At 41.3% G+C, this 20553-nt stretch overlaps 1 protein-coding gene across 4 annotated transcripts in view; it reads left to right on the top strand.

The window, feature by feature from the left end:
* EPB41L4A (erythrocyte membrane protein band 4.1 like 4A) overlaps positions 1-20553 on the top strand; it is a 222493-nt gene that overhangs the window by 164638 nt on the left and 37302 nt on the right. For all 4 annotated transcript variants that reach the window (XM_073344691.1, XM_073344692.1, XM_073344693.1 and 1 more), the window contains 5 exons: positions 7266-7356; positions 10769-10852; positions 13856-13969; positions 17370-17417; positions 20386-20463. In XM_073344691.1, the coding sequence (XP_073200792.1) occupies positions 7266-7356; positions 10769-10852; positions 13856-13969; positions 17370-17417; positions 20386-20463 (415 nt within the window). The remainder of the gene's footprint in view (positions 1-7265; positions 7357-10768; positions 10853-13855; positions 13970-17369; positions 17418-20385; positions 20464-20553) is intronic.

Genomic DNA, 20553 nt, shown 5'->3' with positions numbered 1-20553 from the left:
GAACGTATCCCTTTGCCTCCACCTGAAATTCATCCCAAAGGTAATTTACAAATTCCCACATAAACCAGTTGCTTCACTTAATGGTGTTCTTCCTGAAACCTCATGCCTCAAGCGAGAAAAGGATACTTCACTCTCCCAATGTCAGACGAGCATTGGTGTTCGACCTGCAAAGAATGAAACCAATTACAAAATCACCTAGATTATTTGTTGCGATAGGGGAGTGAGCACGGAGACAAGTGATATCTGCTCAGAGACTCCATAAGTGGATTTCTGGCTGTAGCCTCCTTTACTATCAGTTGATGCATTTCACTCCCCTGGACAGGATGAGGCCCATTTCACTAGAACACAGGCAACCTGAGTAGCATTTCTTCGAGACGTGCCTATGTTGGACATATGTAAGGGGCAACCTGGAGTTCCATGCAACTTTTAAGATGCATTGCACTTTGGTCCAAGCCCCTTCTGCTGAAGCAGCCTTTGGAATTGCAGTTTTACAGACATCGATACAATCTGCATCCTCGCACCCCTCTCCTATTTGAGTACTGCTTGCCAGTCACCCAGGTGTGGAATACACATAGGGACCAGCACTCAAAGAAGAAATGAAGGCTACTTACCTGTAACTGAAAGTTCTTCAAGATGTGTGGTCCCTATCTGCTTTCCACTACCCTTCCTCCTTCCCTTCTGCTTCAAGTCATGACTGGATTAATGGTAGAAAAAGAATTGGAGAGGTAGACGGTCCTCCGCTCCCCTACACCCTAGGTGCTGACCACAAGGAGATCCAGGGTGGAGGCCTAAACTAAGACAGACGCTACTTGCAAGATTTTCTGGTCTCAGGTGCATGATACACATGCATGCCCACATGTAGAATATCGATAGGGATCACACATCTTTGAAGTACTTCCAGTTACAGGTAAATAATCTCCATTTACCACACAGTAGTATCTGAGCTATTGCAGTTATTTCCCTGGACTCAGAAAAAGCATTAACTACAGTGTGCTAGCTTTGAATGGTGACCTTTTTATCTCACATACTTCTAATGGCATGGGCAGGCTAATACATCTACCCACAAAACTAATCAAGCCAAACACCACTAACTCCCTATAACTTAATGCTCCAACCTGCTCCCTTTCACCAATGCCTTTCACCATTCTTACTATGTGTCACCTTTTTTATTTTGACCTTAAATATTTTGATCTCTTGCTGCACCTTTCAAAGAGGAAATGTTCGTAGTATTATTTATTCTTTTAATAAGGTTGTGGTTTTCGTATTCAGACTAAGTCAGGAAGAGTCTTTGGTTTTTCTAACTCCTTTATTCTCCCATTCCCTTCCCCCATTCTTTCACAATCCAAGTGATGTTGTAGCATCATCCCTATTAATCTGTACTAGAAAATAGAAACTAAGCTGCATGGATGAATGTGGACTTCTTCAAATAGATTATACTCTCAGTTCTCTCTTTAATTACTTATAAAATGGAGCATACTTAGAATCCCTAAATACTGTCTTATATTTTGTTTTTACAAATGGCTTCAAATGTAAATTGTACCTGTTCCATATTTCACTATTTAGGGCCTGAGTCTGCTTAATCCTTATGCTTGTGTGACCACAGTAAAGGGCAGGCAGAATCACAGTCTTTGCCCTCAGAGAAATGCAAGGACTGCTCTCTCCTTACTTCCGTTGGGGAGACAGAGGACCGGGGGAGGAGAAAGGGCCTTGGCTCCATCTCCCATAATCAGCCGGCAGCAAAGTCACATGGAAAATAGTAAACTGTAACCCAGAAAGGGTTAGGTGCTTAGCCTTTGCACATCCAGGAGCTCTGGGAGGCAGAATTCCTTTCACTGCTACCTCTGTGGTGGCTTTTCTCTGCATTGATCCTTACTGTGGGGTGTGCTTACAAGGCACAAATGAGCCCTCACTAAATTTTAAACATTACTTCTCGTTATTATAACCCTGAAAAGAGCTATTATTTCATACCAGGATGCTATAAAAGCTGTTCCTTCCAAACACGAAACCTAGTGTTTCCTTATGAGTAGTTTTATAGATGTCAATCAATCTCTAGCAGTGTGAAGAATTTTAAATTGAAATCTTGCATTGTCTTCGAAGTACAAGAGCCCTACCCGGAACTGATTTACAAAGTGGTGTGTGTACTCTGTCTCAGGAGTTGAGAACAATTTTGAAGATAAGCTTTGTAGGAGGTGACTAAAATTCAGTGGTGCAAGTAGAAATCATTTCTTGCCGGTACTGCACTCATGGAAGGAGCACAAGGGAGGGCACCTGACCTCCCCACGTGACCCTCCATGTGACCCTGCCCCCATTCTGGGGCCCCCACACTTTCCACATCCCCTCTGACACCCCCCTTACCTGTCTAAAATTTTACAACTGCATTTGTTAAAATGATGCTTTGGGCCCCTGGTGCCACCTGTGCTTCCAGGTGTCATTGAGGATCCAGCAGCACCCCAAATTGAAAACTTCTTAAATGAAAGAAGGATAGGAAGGACAATCACTCCTCTTTCCCTTAACACACTATCAGTGCTTCCCTTATGTCCAAACTAAGCTTCTGCCAGCTTGCCTTTATCTAAGTATTGCTCTCCGCCAGGCACTAGGAAAGCAAAGATGCTGCGCCATCTGGGTTTGATGGAAAAGAGGCATAGAACTGTGTGTGCCGTGTACATCTTGATAGAACTACAGCCCAAATTGTTTTGTTATTTTCCTCAGCATGACATACAGGAGGGGCAATCAAAATCAGCCTGGCAGAACATGCATGACAGATAAGCAATTGATCAAAATCACATTCTCTGATCTCTTGGGGCCAAACCCTGTTCCGATTGAGATCAAAAGGAGTTTTGCGTTGAGTTCAATGGGAACAAGCTTTGACATTTGGAGAGGAAAGAATAAAACCACACAAACAAGGGCTATGATGCTTATGCCACAGGTATCAAAGGCTGCTGATTCATGTGAGAAAGTCAGCAGACATCTGATCTTTGTCCATTGCAAGGGAGAAATCAGCAATCAATGAGGCTAGGACAGTCTCTGTACCATATCCAACTCATAAGTCCATCTGCAAAGGATCAAGGAAATAGGAAGGCTCCAAATTACCTTAAAGTCCTCAGTCCCTTGGTTAGAATGCTCCCATTAGTATATGTTCATAGTCCAGAGGCCGGAGCAGGAAAGAGGCAAAAAATTATGTGTTTCCAGGCCAGGGCCTTTTAGCTTCTGCCAAGTGCCAAGTAAAGGGAAATCTGTTCTTACTGTGAACGATGGTGTTTGAAGTCACATGAGCAAGTTACATGTCCATCACCCCCACCCATATTCTAGTTAGAACATTCACCAAAAAGTCCATTAAGTGTAGACAGGCGTTTTCTGGGGTCCATTATGAGCTAAGTGTTTCTTAATGGGCCATTCAACTTGACTTGTTCCTTCATGTGCTGGCTTAATACCTTGTGGGTATTACCACAGGAGCAAACATGTAGTAAACATAGCTAATATAACTTCAGATACCAAGATGAATATACATGCATAGAAATAGCATAATCATAAGTACCAGCTATTTCACCTACATGACTATTCCCAAAAGAGATTCTGAAAAATCACACCATGTACCTAAGACCCTATGTGCCAACACCATGCCCCACTAGAGTTTTGTTATCTATTATGGAACAACAGAGATGGAGCTAGACACATGACTCTATTTAGCCTAAAAGGGCAAGGTTAATTTTTAGCTGTTCAGTTGTGACTGCACCTTTAGTCAGTGAGGGCATACTGACTGGCACACATTCAGGTTAATGGGCTTCAGTGTTCCTTTGCAGTTACCAGGTTTATAAACATTAAAAAGTTATGTGCTAAGGTGGTTTAAAGCATAACACAAGTTTTTAGGTTTGCAAATCTGTGAAACTCTGCCTCTCTGAGATTTTATTATTATTATTCTTTATTATTTTGCGGGTCATAATGTGGGAGGGAAACCTCTCTGCCATCTGCTCATGAGGTTATGTATGTGGCTTGTAGCGCTCTTCTGAACACCAGTTGGAAGGAATTTTTTTTTCAGTAAGTGTGGACTGATTCTTTTCTCTTAGAAGGCATGTAATTTTTTCAGGTTCACACTGATTAACACAGAAAACAATTGGGGCTGTTAAACTTTCTTCAGCTATATTTTCCAGTACAATGCTGAAATGGGTATTTGGATATACAAACATCAACATGCTTAACTACTCACTTTCCCCCAGAATATGTAGTATTTCAATCTGTTTATATGGAATATGGGAGTTGGGTAAGGAGCCATTTCAGCATATGTATGACTTGTTAGAAGACAAATTTTAAGTAGAACTGTATCCTAAACTGCTTTATGGTATTGTACCAAAACATTGCATTTCAATTGGAGATTCAACTTCTTTTATAGGAACAGAACAGACGGCTGAAACTCTTACCACAAAAGTGGTCCATAGACATGCAGCTAGTCCCATAGTCTTCAATTAGATTGATCAAATGATTAAGGGTTTACAGGATTTGGTTCCAAGTTTGCAAATTGTTCTAGATGAAACTGACAATGCCTGAGCTGTCAGATCAGAAGGAGCGTCATTTGAATAAAGGTAGGCAGATATGTGATAAATCTTAGTTCCGTTGCTAAGATGAGAAACACAGTTTCAGCAAAATTCTTGGCAGATTCCTGAGGCAGCTTGTTTAAGGACATCAGTGTCCGGCATTATAATCTTCACTTATAGTTCTCTCACCCACAAAGCTGGAAAACGAGGCATTTGTTTTCTTTGTTTTGCTGCTCCAGTCCCAGTTAGCAAAATGCATGTTAGGCTAGTTTGGCTGCAAAGAAGAATTCTATGTACACTGTAGACAACACCTGATTCCCATCAGGCTGCAGAACTGGGCTGACATCAGAATCCAAACCTCCTCTGGTCAGTGCAAGCAGAGGCATTCCTCTAATGATTTGGACTTGATGTGATGCAGTATGAATGCCATGGATAATTCAGACCAATGGGGAGAAACAGAATCAAAAACACTGTTTAAACACCTTCCATCCCCCCCACCCCACCCCTCCCCTCTTGAAGACTCCTGACCAGTTTAACAGCACAATACATATGTTAACAAACTTAAACAAAGCCTTTGATTAAGTTTGTTAGCATATGCATTGTGCTGTTAAAGCCATATAAAGAATGAATGCCCTCCCTACCTGTGTTCTTCTCCTTTAAGGAGCAGAGTGCACCCCCCCCCCCGTAGGGAGGGGGCTAGCCCAAAGTCTTTCTGGTACCCCGTACCCGCTAAAAATCTCTTGCCGGTACTGCGTACTGGAGAGTACCACCCTACTTGCACTACTGCTAAAACTGTCATTGAGGTGGAAAGAGAGAGCATGAGTTGAAGGGAATGTTATTTTATAAAGCCTGTGTACAGAGAACAGACAGAAGTCTCACCCAGATTATTTTTAGTACAATGCTAATACCATGCCTCAGGTTAAAAATAATAAAGTTTACAGGGTGTACCAGAGGTCCAGCAATTTCTTAACTAGTTGCAAATATCTTGCATTGTAATAGTACAATATCTAAATGCTATCAATTTTTTAAAAAATCTTGGAATAATTTTACTGAGCTCTGGCATCTGTATACTTCACTCTGTTAGATATTTACTCAGTATTAAAAATATTGTTTTCCTTGGTAGTTCCCAGAAGAAATAAGGCACCAGAAACGTGAATATAATATTGCACAGTGTGGAAGCCAAAAAGGCAGTGTGACCAAAATAAACAAATCTTGATGGTGGTAACAAACCTTCAGGATATATTTGGTTAAATAGTTCTTCCTGTAATGATTTTGAAATGTGGAAATTTATATACAGTGTAACATTTTTATACTACTTTGATCTTAACTGTTTTAGCCTAGCGTGTTATGTGTGAATAAATCTGAGTTTACAGTCTCTCTGCTTCTCAAAGCATAAATCCATGAACCTATTTCCTTGGATCCTGGAAGGGGGGGCATAGAAGGAGGGAGTGCTGCATTTTCCTCCCATTTTGTGGAAGCCTCTTCATAGATTCCAGCCCTACAGATTTGGGGTGGATGGAACCAAAATAGGGAAGGCACCTGACAGATTATTGTGAGTAAATTGTTGCAAAGTGTCCTCTATACATATGCTCCTAGTCTCTGGCTGATCCCCTGTGATCCACAAGTATGAGGAGGGGGAGGGTTTGGAATCCACAGCCTGTGGTTCCTCAAACAGAAAAATAGCAAACAAACTCTGTGAGTGCAGCTCAGAGTGCCCTGTTCCCTAAATGGCTTACTCCCCCACAGATCAACATTGGGTCCTAAATTCCTGGGGGCGGGGATTGTGTCAGTTTACATGTTGAGTGCATTGTCAGCACCAATAAATAACTAATACACTAAAAATCTAGCTAATCCACACTCCACTAAAACTAAACTACAACTGACAAAATAAATGAAGAAAAGACAAAGTTTCATGAGTATTATTTTGACTGTTTATTGTGTTTGCCTATTTACTTTTCATTTCACAAGTTCATTAATTGATAGCTGTTCTCCGGTCAGAAGTGTAAATTAGCAAAGTTCTATTGTAATAATGAATGTTATACAGGTAAATCATCCAAGCATCAAACAATGTTAAGTTATCAATTTGAGAGAGTTTCCTTTAAAAAGATCCATCCATTGTGCTGTATTATTATTTCAGTGGCCTCTTTTCACACAGTTATTACATCAGAGATTACCAACTCTTTTGTAGTATGGACTACATCTTAATAAAGACACCTCCCCTCCTATTCATAGTTGGGCAGACCATCTCCTGTTTGCAGCTGCATAATATCCGTATGGGAACTGCAGCAATTGCTTATGTGGAAAGGTAATATTAAGGAAGTATTTAATATATTTTTAGCTTTCTTTTAATGCAGTGCAGCTAGATATAAAGTTAAGGAACTAGTATTTTTTGACCAGTTTCTCCTCAGGGATTGCTAACACATGCTTCATGGACCAGAGTCTGGGAACCAATAAGCTAGCGACTTCCGCCTTCTCTGTATGTATATTTATATCTCCTTACTATATGTTCCATTCTGTGCATCCGATGAAGTGGGTTGTAGCCCACAAAAGCTTATGCTCTAATAAATTTGTTAGTCTCTAAGGTGCCACAAGTACTCCTATTCTTCTAGCAATTGTATGTTTTTGTATTTCACAATACCGCAGTAAATGCAATAGGATTGTGTAAAGTTCTGCAAAGTAGCCAAAATATGTAGGAGAGCCATTAAAAGTTGATTCGGGGTTTTGTTTTTTTCCCAGGATCCAAAAACATAAATCACGTTACTGCAAATATGGAAAATGGGGAAAAAGAAGGAACCACTAAAATTATTGCACCTTCCCCAGTAAAAAGGTAAGTGTAGTGAGACCAAAACAGGTTTAATCTTGGCTTACTGATGAAGAGCTCCCATAAAGTGTTGGATAGAAAAAGAAGTATATTAAATATTAGTAGATTTTTAAGACCAGGAAGGATCTTCATGGTGTCCTCGTCTGACCTTCTGCCTAACACATGCCATAGAATTTCACCCAGTAATTCCTGTATCAACGTCTTATCTTCTGGCTGCACTAGAGTGTATGGTTTAGAAAGACATGCAGTCTTGATTTAAACAAAAAACCCACCAGATTATGGCATGAAAGACACTGCCTGGGTTGGGGTTGGGGTGAAGGTCCACTGCCCCAGTGGGAGCTTCAGAAGGCAGGATCAAAGTATCCAAGAATGCAGAGGAAGAATGGAGTCTGAGAAATCCTCTGAAAGGGTGCAGCATGTGTTCCTACTCTCCGCCATTGTTCAGGGCCAGCTCTTCTTTCTGGTGTGAGGCAGGGGAAAAGGTGAGCATGACCCCATCCCACCCAAGCTGCCCACCTTGGGAAATCTGGCACTGCTGTCAGTCCTTGCAGCCACCACCCACTCTGCTGTGCTGCAGACACTGGTAAGGCCAGGCATAATATTGACCAAAGTTTAAGAATCTTTTGAACCAGATCATGAGCTGATGTAAATCAGCAACACTCCATTGAATATAATGATCCATTCTCTTTAATTTTCAAAACTGAAATATACTTCTCCAGTTAATAGATATACTTAAGAGGGAAAGAAAACCTGAATCTGAAAACCTGAACATGACAAAATTGAAAGTCTAAAAAATTCTGCCGCAGATTCCCATTGATGTATGTTTTTAAACGGTGTTAATCATTTTAAATGAAAAGAACTGGTTAAAACAACTTCAGAGTATATCTGCTATTCCTTGCAGGCTGCATATCTTATGTATTGTAGGCACGTGTCTGTATAGAGACTTGTTCCACTGTTAGAGAAGATATTAAGAGAGAAGTTTCTCTAGTGTGAGAGTTAAATAACAAAATTCCTAAAGTGCCTTGATTTTTCTTTGTATCTGTATCAGCATTTGAGAAATATTTTCCACCTCTACTAAACATGGGGACCAGACAGCATACTTCCTCTGTGAGGCATTTGCAATTTGGTACTCCATCCCACTTCATTCTAGTGGTACACTCTAAAAATGCTTACAAGGCATCTTTTATCAACTCTTCTGAGCTGAGTCTTCATAGCTTAGCATCTCATTCACTGCTGAAATAGATAGCTGGTCACCTGTGCATAAATGATATAAATTCAAGATAAACCAGAAAAAAAACAGTAATCTCTCATGAAATTCCAGTGCTAACCTTTTCAGAGATACTGAATGAGCTCAATCCCTTTTGCAACTGCATTCCTAAAGATAATGCCAGTATCTGAAGAGGTGCCATGCTCTAGCACTCTAGCTGTAAAATGTATGTCTGCTCTGAATGAGAAATGGTTTAGAATTCTAATACTGTTAATTCAGCACCTGGGATTATTCCTCTTTCTCTTTTTTAAAACTGTGTTGGACATACATTTAAAATAGTGTCACCATTCTAATGATCACCTCATTGGGTAATTGTAATGCAATGGGGGGAAAAATGGGCAGGGGAGGGTCCCTCAATACAGGACAGAACCTATTTATCGGGTTCATTTGCACCAACTGCAGTGAGTTGGGGTTGGGAATAGATTCTCTGCATACATCTGAATTGACAGCCAAATGGGTGCAATATTAAGAAAAATATGATTCACCTTCTGAAGTGACCTCATTTAATTTCTGTCTTTTTCTGCTTCCTTGTTGGTAGCTTTTCAATTTTTACACTATATGAGAATTAAATGATTAACTCAATGACCTGGAGTAACAGAAGGCTGAGGTTAAAAGTAGATTAACAAATTAAGTATCCAAGTTTTCTTAATAAAGCTGAGTCTATCAGGGAGGTGAGAAACTTTACCTTTACAGTGAAGAATGCTGGCTTGTGTCTCTCTAAACCTCTCTAGAAGCCTCTGTTGATGGTTTGTACTTTGGAAGTGTCTGTAGCATTTATATTTGCAATATGATGCTGTGACAGTTATGAGGAGCTTGATTATCCAGTGGTACGCTGGACTGGGAGTCTGAGTTAGTATTCCCAGCTGCAAAAACTGTAGGTGCTGTGGGGAAGGCATGATCAGCCAATGTAGAGAGAGAGAGAGCATTCTCCAACCAGAAACCAGTTCTTGGAGTGACACTGATAGCCTGTCCAGGGAGTCTTGGCCATTTTTCCTTGGCTGGAGTAGAAAATGTACAAACCAGCAATGGAAAAAGAAACTGAAAGAAAGAAGAGATATTACAGATGATCTTGCAAAGATTCAGGTGTTTTAGAACAGTAGTTCTCAACCAGGGGTACACAGAGGTCTTCCAGGGGGCACATCAACTCATCTAGATATTTGCCTAGTTTTACAACAGGCTATACAAAATGCACTAGCAAAGTCAGTACAAACTACAATTTCATACAGACAATGACTTGTTTATACTGCTCTGTAAACTATACACTGAAATGTAAGTACAATATTTATATTCCAATGGATTTATTTTATAATTATAGAGTAAAAATGAGAAAATAAGCAATTTTTCAGTAGTAGTGTGCTGTGACATTTTTGTATTTTTATGTCTAATTTTGTAAGCAAGTACTTTTTAAGTGAGGTGAAACTTGGAGTATGCAAGACAAATCAGACTTCTGAAAGGGGTACAGTAGTCTGGAAAGTTTGAGAGCCACTGTTTTAGAACATATTGATGGCTTCTCCTCCATAGGTAGTGTAAGAGTTCAGTCAGATGCTCACTACTAACTACTTGTGAGTCCACTGTCCTATCCCGGGCTACCTTGGAACATTTTTTTCCAGAGTTAGTCAGAAATGATATTGCAGAGCTAATTTGCTGGTGCTCTTTCCAACTTCCATAGCTGATGTTTCTGTGAGGAGTTCTTCAGGATGGAGGGCCAATGATTTTATGCCTGAGAACTGGGTTTTCTCAGGTCTTGTCTACACTACGGGGGGAGATCAATCTAAGTTCCGCAACTTCAGCTAGGTGAATAACATAGCTGAGATCGACGTACTTAGATCTACTTACACCGCGTCCACATTACGCTATGTCAATGGGAGATGCTCTCCCGTCTACTCCCCTTGCACTTTTCATTCAGGTGGAGTACAGGAGTTGACGGGAAAGCGATCTGTGGTCGATTTAGTGGGTCTTCACCAGACCTGCTAAATTGACCACCGATGCATCGATCACCGTGCATTGATCCCCTGGTAAGTGTAGACAGGCCCTCAGACAAGCCACAAGCCCTCAGTCTCTAGAATAAGCATTAATGAAGTCATAGGCAAAATAAAGTGTTTTTAAATCATCATTGTCATGGTTTTTATTTTTATATGTATTTTTCCTTAGCTTTAAAAAGGCAAAAAGTGAAAATAGTCCAGAAACCCAAAGAAGTAAAATAAGTGCACCATGGGAGGAAAATGGCCCCCAGAGGTAAGGTAAACATCATGCAATAGCAAAGATTTTGCTTGGTTGATGGTGCAAGAGTGGTTGATGTAATATATTTATGAGTAGCAAGGTCTGAGTGACAATATATCATGCATTCCAGGAGCCAGACCTGTATGTATAGCATGTTACCTGGTATTTCTGCATAAGTCCCTGGGTTCCATTTGTACATTCTGGATGCCATCATGGCTTGTTCTGATCAGTGCCCTTTCAGGGAAAGAACGAAACAATTGATAAGTATTCTGTTGCTAGAAGCGTAAAGTGCATGTATTTATTTTTCAGTAATGTAAATCAGAGTACAAAAGTAATATCCTGGTAGCAAATTACACTTTTGCAGAAGAAATAAGCATTATGCTTAATCTAGTTGAAACATTTAGTATATTATTACATTCATGGTAAATTGACATTAAAAATGATTTTGTGACCTTTGAGAGAGGAAATGTTATGCAATTGCGATGTTGCTGCTTTTGTGTTAAAATGACCCCTTTGGGAAGATGCAAGTTTGATATTTTAGCAGCCAAATGATTATCTTGAAATTATATAGCTCCTTCCATCCCAAAGCACTTGGTTGCATAGGCTGGTTTTCATGGTGTCTAATAAAGAATTTCCACCATTGAAATGCAGTCACCTCTGGAATGAAGTACCAACTCTTAAACTGAGCACAGTAATGCTCTAAAATAACCATTTATGGCAGGGAGTTAAGAAAAATAATGTAACTGAAACACCAGAGGGTATTTAGGAAGGCAGAATGTAACACCCAAACCGGATTTTGGGCAGAATACATGGTGTTACTATCATTTTTTTTGTGAAAAATACCAAGTGATCTTCAATGCACCATTTAGGACCTTAGTTAAACATATCTCATCCAAAAAGATTGTGGAGCTACTTAGTGTAAGAGCAATAAACCACTCTGTCATAATGAAATATATACTCACTGGGATTTTGGAAGCACTTGTTTTGCCTTCTACCTGACATTGTGGCCAGAGTATACACATGCTGTCATATATATGACCTTTTCCTTAAATATTTTCACACCAAGGGTATTTGTGGGGAATTATCAAATTGTAAATTAATTAACTTGTGCTGTGATCCAGTCAGAACATCAGACTTGTCTGTCCTTCCTAGGCCCCTGTGCGAAAGTAGTCTTAGCCCTCAAAGTCAGTAAACTCAAGCACTTCCAGCTTGGCATGCTCCACATTGCTGTGCCTCCATTCCAACAAGTAGCAAGGCATGGGTCCAGCTCAGGACCCGTTCATGACCTGTTCCAGCTGTTGGCATTAATGCAACTCTTATTTCTGGAATAGCTGGCCAGTGCAGGGCATGAAATGTGGTGGAGAGCATTTTGGCAGTGGCTTGTCACCCTGAGAAGGCAACAGTGTGTCTTGCTGAGATCAGCAGACTGTATGCGGATATGGCGCAATAGGCACAGCTGATTCAGGATTTAGTTGCTGTGAATCCCCCATCATGACTGATGTATCAAAGACCACAAGCACTGAATGGTGGGACTACATCATCATGCAGACCTGGGATGACCAACATTGGGTCTTCCCTACACATGAGTAAGGCTACCTATGTGGAGCTGTGTGAGGAACTTGTGCTGACCCTTCAGTGCCAGGACACGCAGATGAAGAGGCCATATGAGTTCAGAAGCAAGTTGATGGTATTCCTGGTTAGATGCCAGACTTGCTGTTGGAGTCTCTTGCCTTGCAGTGTGCACTCTTCAAGTTTTTGATACTTTTCCTGTGCTATTCCCATTTGATGAATCCCCACCTCTGCCAGTCTCTTGGCGATGTTCTCACAGATATGTTGATTTTGGTGTGAGCCTCTGACCAGCCAGCAACACAATGGGATGAGGATTTCCTGGATGGCCTCTCTGTTCTAGTGCTCTCTGAGTGCTGTGCAGAAATGGAGCAAGTCTCATGGAATGTGGGGCATAAATGTCAGTCTGGTGTATATAAACTGTAAGGTGACATCTGGCGGGCATGGAGGAAGGGAATAGGTAGAAGGGCAGGAAAATACAACCCTGGAGAAATTGTGGAAAGGCATTGGAGGACTTTCAGCACTTGAGTTATGTAACCTGGGTACGGGCTGCAGCCACACTGGAAAGTGAGCATGTTCCAGCCCAAGTTAAAGTAGAGCTCAGCTATATAGACCTATACCTCTAGCCAGGTAAGCAAGCTGTGTTCAAAGCATCTCTAGACTCAGGTAATAGGTTTTTCTGTGTGGATGGTAGTGTGGAGAGCTAAAACCTGAGTGAAAGCTTTGGTTAATTGCAATTAAGAAAATATCTTGAGAGGTTCATGTTGTTTGGTTCTATAGCATATTTGTTTTTAATATTTATAGATGCAATTGCTGACATTTTTATTTCAATGCACAAAGTCTCTGGAACCCTTTTTAGTTTATTCTTTAGGGCATCTATGCTACGGTCTCATAACTCCCATTTGCATTAATTGGATGGTTTATGTTAATTAAAGTTATGTGTACATTGGGGGAGGGGGCTAAGGTCCCTACATATGTAAATTATAGTATGGATTAGTCTCCTGTTTTCACTAGCATTATAAATAAAATGTGTATCTGAAAGTTTAGCTCTCAGCTACAACAGTTCTTTATTACAAAATCTTCCTATGCCAGAAATAATGGATGAGTCTGTTCTTCTTTGTGGCTGCCCTAAACTACTGAATCAGTGGCAGTGCTTTGTAATGTCCAATTACCACACCCTGAAGGGTTCTGTATAATTGTCCCTTGTTTTCAAGATTCAGTGTAATATATTTATTTCTGAAAAACAATAACATCCTCAATCTCAACTTGACCAAATCTTGTTATCTACACTCCATTCAGTAGAGAAATGTACTAATTCTTAACATGGCCATTACAGCTATTTTTAAAAATCTAAGTATGTGCCTGCACAGTATTTCTGTACAATGATGCTGGCATATCTAAATCTTCTGATATTTTTGAGGTCAATTGTTTACTCCTGCTGTTTAACTCTAGTGGACTGTATAATTCTTCCAATGACCGCAATAAATCACCAAAGTTTCCTTACTCTCGACGACGGAACCCATCAGGTGGCAGTGAAAATGAATCTGGGCAACAAGTTAGAAGAAGGTAAGAATGTGGAGAGTTATATTAGTTTCTTCTTACAACACAAGTCTTCTTTTGCAGTTCTCCTTGCTTTGGGCTCAGTAAAGGCTGCTTAATCCAGAGCTGTGTCAGAGAAGAGAAGTTGCACCAATAATCAATGAGTGAACAAAAATTCCAGAATTACTGCTCTCTATGTGGAAGGAAGAAAGTGTGGCCTCTGTGACCCAGGAAAATCCTAAGTCCAGTGGGAGAGGTGGGAGGCTGGAAGGCCTTGACTTAGCCCCTTTGCCTGCTGTGGTTGCTGGTGCCAGCTGGTTTGGGGATTTGAATGATCTGCCCCATGTGCTTATCCCAGTTGCTGCTGCTCGCTACGTGGAGCAGAGTGAGGAGGCCGCTTGTTTGGCAATGTGATTTTATAAAGAATATCAGTACTGCACTATTGTTTCAAACAAAAAGGCTAAACTGGTGAAGCCATTAAGGAAACGCTCCTCAATATGGCCTTTGGTGACTCTCAGAACACTGGACAATATGTCTGCAAAAACAGAGCTGTGAACTATTTGGTATGTTCCTTTAATTATACAAACATTTGAGTAACTTAGTCAAATACAATAAAACAATATGGGGTGAGATTCTGTGCTGTGTGAGTTACAGACAAAGCCCCGAACTTGCAATCCAGGAAGAACAGGGGCTACTGTAATCCAACAGCCCTTTGCAGCTGCAATCCTGGGGTGCGCCGAGTGCTGGAGAGACTCCCAGCATAATTTCAATAGGTCTCCGGGGTTATCTTAGTTATGTCAGCCACAGCACTTCCGGGAATCTCCAGAGTGCAGTGTGCTGCAGCCCTACCCCGAACACCCTGAGCACTGTCCTCAGTATGCCTCTGATATCAGGGCTTGCAAGGGAGTCCTCAGAGACCAGCCCTGAAGGTGAGGGAATGCTCTCCCAGGTGGATTATAGGGTTTTTAGGGACATTTATGCTACTGCAGCCCTTTTATTCTTCATGAATGGGTGAGCAGTGGTGAGGATCTCACCAGGTAAATCTGCCTGATAACCTCATACTAGACCAGGCGTGGGCAAACTTTTTGGCCTGAGGGCCACATCGGCATTCTGAAAACGTATGGAGGGCTGGTGCAGTGTATTAAATTGCTCCCCATAGGAATGTGCTACTTGCAGAGCATCAGGACTGGCAGTAAATAGTACACCGTAAGTAGCACATTCCTACAGGGAGCAATTTAATACACTACACTTGGGTCGGGAAGGCTGTGCCTCCCCAAACAGCCTGGCCCCCACCCGCTCCCACTTCCCACCCCCTGACTGCCCCCCTCAGAACTCCCGCCCCATCCAACCCTCCCTGCTCCTTGTCTCCTGACCGCCCCATCCCAGGCCCCCCCGCCCCTAACCACCCCCCGGGACCCCACCTACTCCCTGTCCCCTGACTGCCCCAACCCCTGTCCACATCCCCGCCCCCTGACAGGCCCCACGGGACTCCCCTGCCTATCCAGCTGCCCCATTCTCTGTCCTCTAACTGCCCCCAGAACCTCCTGCCCCTTATCCAACCCCCCCACTCCCCACCCCCTTATCATGCTGCTCAGAGCACCAGGACTGGCAGCTGTAAGTAGTACACCATAAGTAGCACATTCCTACGGGGAGCAATTTAATACACTACAGCTGGCGGATCTCACAGCCACGCTGCCTGGCAGGAACTCGCAGCCCTGCCGCCCAGAGCTCTGGCTAACCTCCCCAGCCGGGAGCTCAAGGGCCAGACAGGACGGTCCCACAGGCCGGACGTGGCCTGCGGGCTGCAGTTTGTCCACCTCTGTACTGGACCCTGTGGGCCAGATCCTCAGCTGGTATAAACCAGCATAGCTCTATTGAAGTCACTGGATTATGTTGATTTCCACCTGCTGGGTATCTGGCGCTTGTAAGTCTTACTTGGAATGTATTTTATTTTCCTGAGACCATTATTCTGATACAGTTCAATTTTAGCCATCAGAATGCTCACTGGGGTCAGTTTTAAAAAAGGAAATTTAGATGTGCAATGTATAACACTGTATGTCATGAAAAGTATAACACTTGTGTGCCATGCAATAAGAGGTCTTTCTGAGATGTGTAGCATGTATTACCTGGGACAGGCATCTGCAATATCTACAATATTGTTAGGTGGTCATGCCAATAACACATTTTCTCTTAGGCCACAGCATTATAGAAATGTTTTTCAAAGTCTTATCTCATACATGAGATTGTGGACACTGTCAGATGTTAACCCAATTATATCCTGCTGAGTCTTGAATTTCATTAGTGCTCTTTGTTTTTTCATCTGCCTTTTAACAGAATAATTGTGCTGTTTGTGTGCTGTTTACTAGCCTTAGTAGAAAAAAGTCAGACTTTACTACACTGAATGCACTCTATTGGCTAACTTGCTGAGCTCAACCTTGCTCCCACTGAAGTCAATGCGAGAGCTTTGTCATTGACTGTAGAGGGAACTATAGCCATCCATCTATGCATAGTTAAAGATGACCTGCAAAGTTCAAGGTGAACAAAATAAAAAGTGTGTCAATATTTTGCTTTATACTAATGTATAAAGAAGACCTAAAAGTTTTTGTTATTTTCTAAATACTTAAAAATTCAGGACTTGTCTGCTTTGAAAGACTCTCTGATGACTGGAGAACTAGTAAAACTGACATCACAATAATTGAGAGAGGAAAGGATCTTTTGTCAGTTGCTTATAACCTTCAGACTTGATCCTCAGCAGATGTAGATCAGCTTAGCTTCACTGATTCACACGAGGATCTGGCCTCAATTGGCCTGGTTAACTTCAGTGACTTTTGGAAAAGGAACCTCCTTGTTGAAGATTGAACACCATATTTCCTCCTTAGGTAAGATGCGAGAACTCAGAATATACATTTCTGGTTCCCCTAGAAGGTCCTCCAAATAAACTGGGGAGAACCAAACTTGACATTCCTCATATTTTTATTGTAAAAAAACAAAGAGAGAAAAAAATCAGCCCTTAATCCCTTCTTTATACATCATACAGAAGCAAAAGTGGGCACAAGATCAATGAAAAATCTTTTTCGGGCCACTTTTAAAGAACACTGTTAAACTCAGTAGAATCACAACCTGATCAGACTGTTTTTTCCTTCTGTTTATTTGCAAAGTCCACTTAAGTCATTCTAAGTTTTTTAAAGTCGTTCAGTACTCTTTAGAAAATGAATTTCAGATCTCACAAATAACTCACCAGTGTTCCATGTGCATATGGTAGTTTTTAAAATGGTATAAGAATACTTTGATCCTTCAAGCGCTTTACAAGCATCAACTATTTTCTTTCTGAAGGCTTTGTTGGAGAAGGTGAGTGCCTATTAATATTAGACTTCAAGTGGCCGGTAATGTTTCATTCAAAGCTTCCTTAATTATCTTTATGTCATAGGAAAGCCCAGAACAGTGGTGAAGATTCAGATCTAAAGCAAAGGAGAAGGTAAATATTATTTGACAAGGAGAGGTTGGAAAGAGAATATTGGAGACTTCTGTATTTATGTCTCAATAGGGATGAATTACATTCTAATACAAACAACAAAATGGTAGCATACAGAATGTTGTTTAATTACAATACTTTAATAACCTACAATAGCACAAAGTTGTCTATTTTGTACTTATCCATCTGTCTAAATTGCTACATTTAGAGCTTTGCATTAGTTTTTTTACTGGGTCATTTAAAAATGTGTTGAATCCCACCCATGTAAAACTGTATAAGTACCCTTTGTCCGCTGAAAAGCTTCATAGTACGACCTCAGTTACTGCTTCTAGACTCACCATGGCAAAACTCACTAGAAGTTACCCTACCGTACTATACCGCCTGGTGAAAGTTTACTAAGGGCTTGTCTACACTTGAAAGTTATTTTGGATCAACTTGAGGTTTTCAGGATAAATTGCATTGCCTCTACATACACGTTTTTGTTTAGAATTATCTGGTGTCTCAACCTACTGTAATTAACTTCCTTTGGAAGCGAGTTTACCAACATTCAGGATGAGTTTTCTCACAAGAAGTTAGCTGTGAACACATCCCTATTTCAATTCAACTGTTTCATCTCCCACTGCAATCCCACATTACTTTGCTGCACACCTGGGTCAGCCTGTCTGTTTACCTGTGTGCCCTCTACTCTTCTGGGGTCATCCAGACTGGCTGTCACCTCACTGTTTAAATGCTGGTGTGAGCCAGATGCACCCCTGTGTGATCCAGCTCATGGTAAATTCACACACCAATGGCTATTAGCCAAAATGGTCAGGGATGCAACCCCATGCTCAGGGTGTCCCTCAACTTCTTACTGCCAGAAGCTGGGACTGGGTGAGAGGGAATGGATCACTCGATAACTGCCATTCTGTTCATTCCTTCTGAAGCATCTGTCACTGGCCACTGTTGAAAGACAGGATACTGGGCTAGATGGACAATTGGTCTGACCCAGTCTGGCCATACTTTCATTCTTAAAAATGTCATGAAATTGGTTGAAAATTTCCAAAGATCTTTTTCAGAGAGCAGCATGAAATCCTTACACAAAGATATAACAGTCTAGCCTCATAATAGGAACACAACACATCACTGACCCTGTGTCCTTGACCAGTTGCATCATTCAATAAAGGTAATTTCTCTGGCTGTTCATAACATCCAGAAAATCTCTCCACCTCTTCTTCCCACCCATTGGTGAGGGCTCTCTTGCTTGCTGTCTCAGAGGTTGTACAAAATGCAGCAAGCTCAGGGTATAGTTAAACAGCTCCTTTCTCCTGTCCAAGTGGCCAGTGAAAGGCTTGATAAGGTGCTAATTGGGAGAGTCCTGAAGCAGTGGTTCAAAGAGAGAAGCCGCTCCAAGACAAGCTCATGCAAAAGTGACTGCTCGGTTTCCTTCTCATGTACCCATATTGCCTGCATCATCATGACACCTGACAGCCTGTTCATATACTGACTGTCAGCAGTGTTTCCTCCATGCTGCTTCATACCAGTTTGAAAATCGTGCAACTCTCAAAAAGCCAGGGGAATGATGGGGTGAAAGGAGAGGAATAATCAGAAATTTTTGGTTTGTCCCCAAGTCCCAGAATTATAGTGGGTTCTGGTAGGTGTGCCAAAACGTGCAGGGAGAAGAAGCTCAGAATGCCTAGAGCCTAGCAGGAGAACATTCAATAGTTTCATTAATGATTTGGGTAATGGAGTAAAGAATATGCTTATAAAATTTGCTGATGATACCAAACTGCGAGGGGTTCCAAGCACTTTGGAGGACAGGACTAGAATTCAAAAGGACCTTAACAAATCAGAGAGTTTGTCTGAAATCAACAATATGAAATTCAATAAAGACTAGTGCAAAGTAGGGAGTCTTAGGGAGGAAAAATGAAATGCACAGCTACAAAATTGGGAATAACTGGCTAGGTGCTAGGACTGCTGAAAAAGGCTAATACCATTCTGAGATGTATTAAAAGGCATGTTGTATATAAGATATGGGAGGTAATTGTTCCACTCTGCTTATCAGTGGTGAGGCCTCTGCTGGAGTAGTGTGTCCAGTTCTGGGTGCCACACTTTAGGAAAGATGTGGAGAAATTGGAGAGAGTATACGGGAGAGCAAGAAAACTTATAAAAGGTTTAGAAAACCTGACCTATGAGGAAAGATTTAAAAAACTGGACATGTTTAGTCTTGAGAAAAGAAGACCAGGGTGGGAGGGGGACCTGACAACACTCTTCAAATATATTAAGGGCTGCTATAAAGAGTGAAGTGATCAATTTTCCATGTCCACTGATGGTAGGACAAGAAGTAAATCGGCTTGATTTGCAGTAAGGGAAATGTAGGATAGCTATCCTTCTAACTGTAAAGGTAATTAAGCTCTGGAATAGGTTACCAAGGGAGGTTGTGGAATCCCCATCAGACAGACACCTATCAGGGATTGTCTAGGTTTACTTGGTCCTGCCTCAGCCCAGGGGACTGGACTAGCTGACCTCTTGGGGTCCCCTCCAGCCCTACATTTCTATGTTTCTGTGACTACACAGTGGGATGTCCATCCTGAAGGCTGTGCAGTTATTTTGAAGAAATGCAGTACTGTGTGGACTCAGTGGTCCAAAACGTAAGTAGCTAAAGCCTAGAAAATACAGCAGTGTGGATATCTGCTTTCAAAACAATTGTTTCTGATCATTAACACGGAAAAACATACTCTGAAATCACTTTCAAGTATAGACAAAGTTTTACATTCTCTCTGCATCTCTACTGTTTCCTACTTCTTGTTGGATATTGTTCATAGACTTGTACAGAACTTTACAGTATTATGGACATTCTAATAATAGGAAACAAATGAACACAAGCTCTTTATTTTATAAAGTATTAATTACAAAATGTTACATAGTTAATATTGAGAGTGAACTAATGGATGATTCTTGTTCTTAGTTCCTGATTTACTGTTCCACTCCCTAGGTCACGATCTCGTTGTAATACAAGCAGTGGTAGTGAGTCAGAAAATTCTAATCGGGAGCATTGGAAGAAGAGAAACAGGTAAACTTTAATTACTGCAGGCACTGAAGTGCAAAACACAAATAGATTGTTAATATTTCTGTAACAGTTGTGTTTTTCTGCTGATCTTTT

The sequence above is a fragment of the Lepidochelys kempii genome, chromosome 5, assembly GCF_965140265.1.
Source record: "Lepidochelys kempii isolate rLepKem1 chromosome 5, rLepKem1.hap2, whole genome shotgun sequence".
In the NCBI taxonomy this organism is placed as follows: domain Eukaryota; kingdom Metazoa; phylum Chordata; order Testudines; family Cheloniidae; genus Lepidochelys; species Lepidochelys kempii.
Note: the sequence above shows the minus strand (reverse complement) of the source record. Positions and strands in the feature narration are given on the sequence as shown.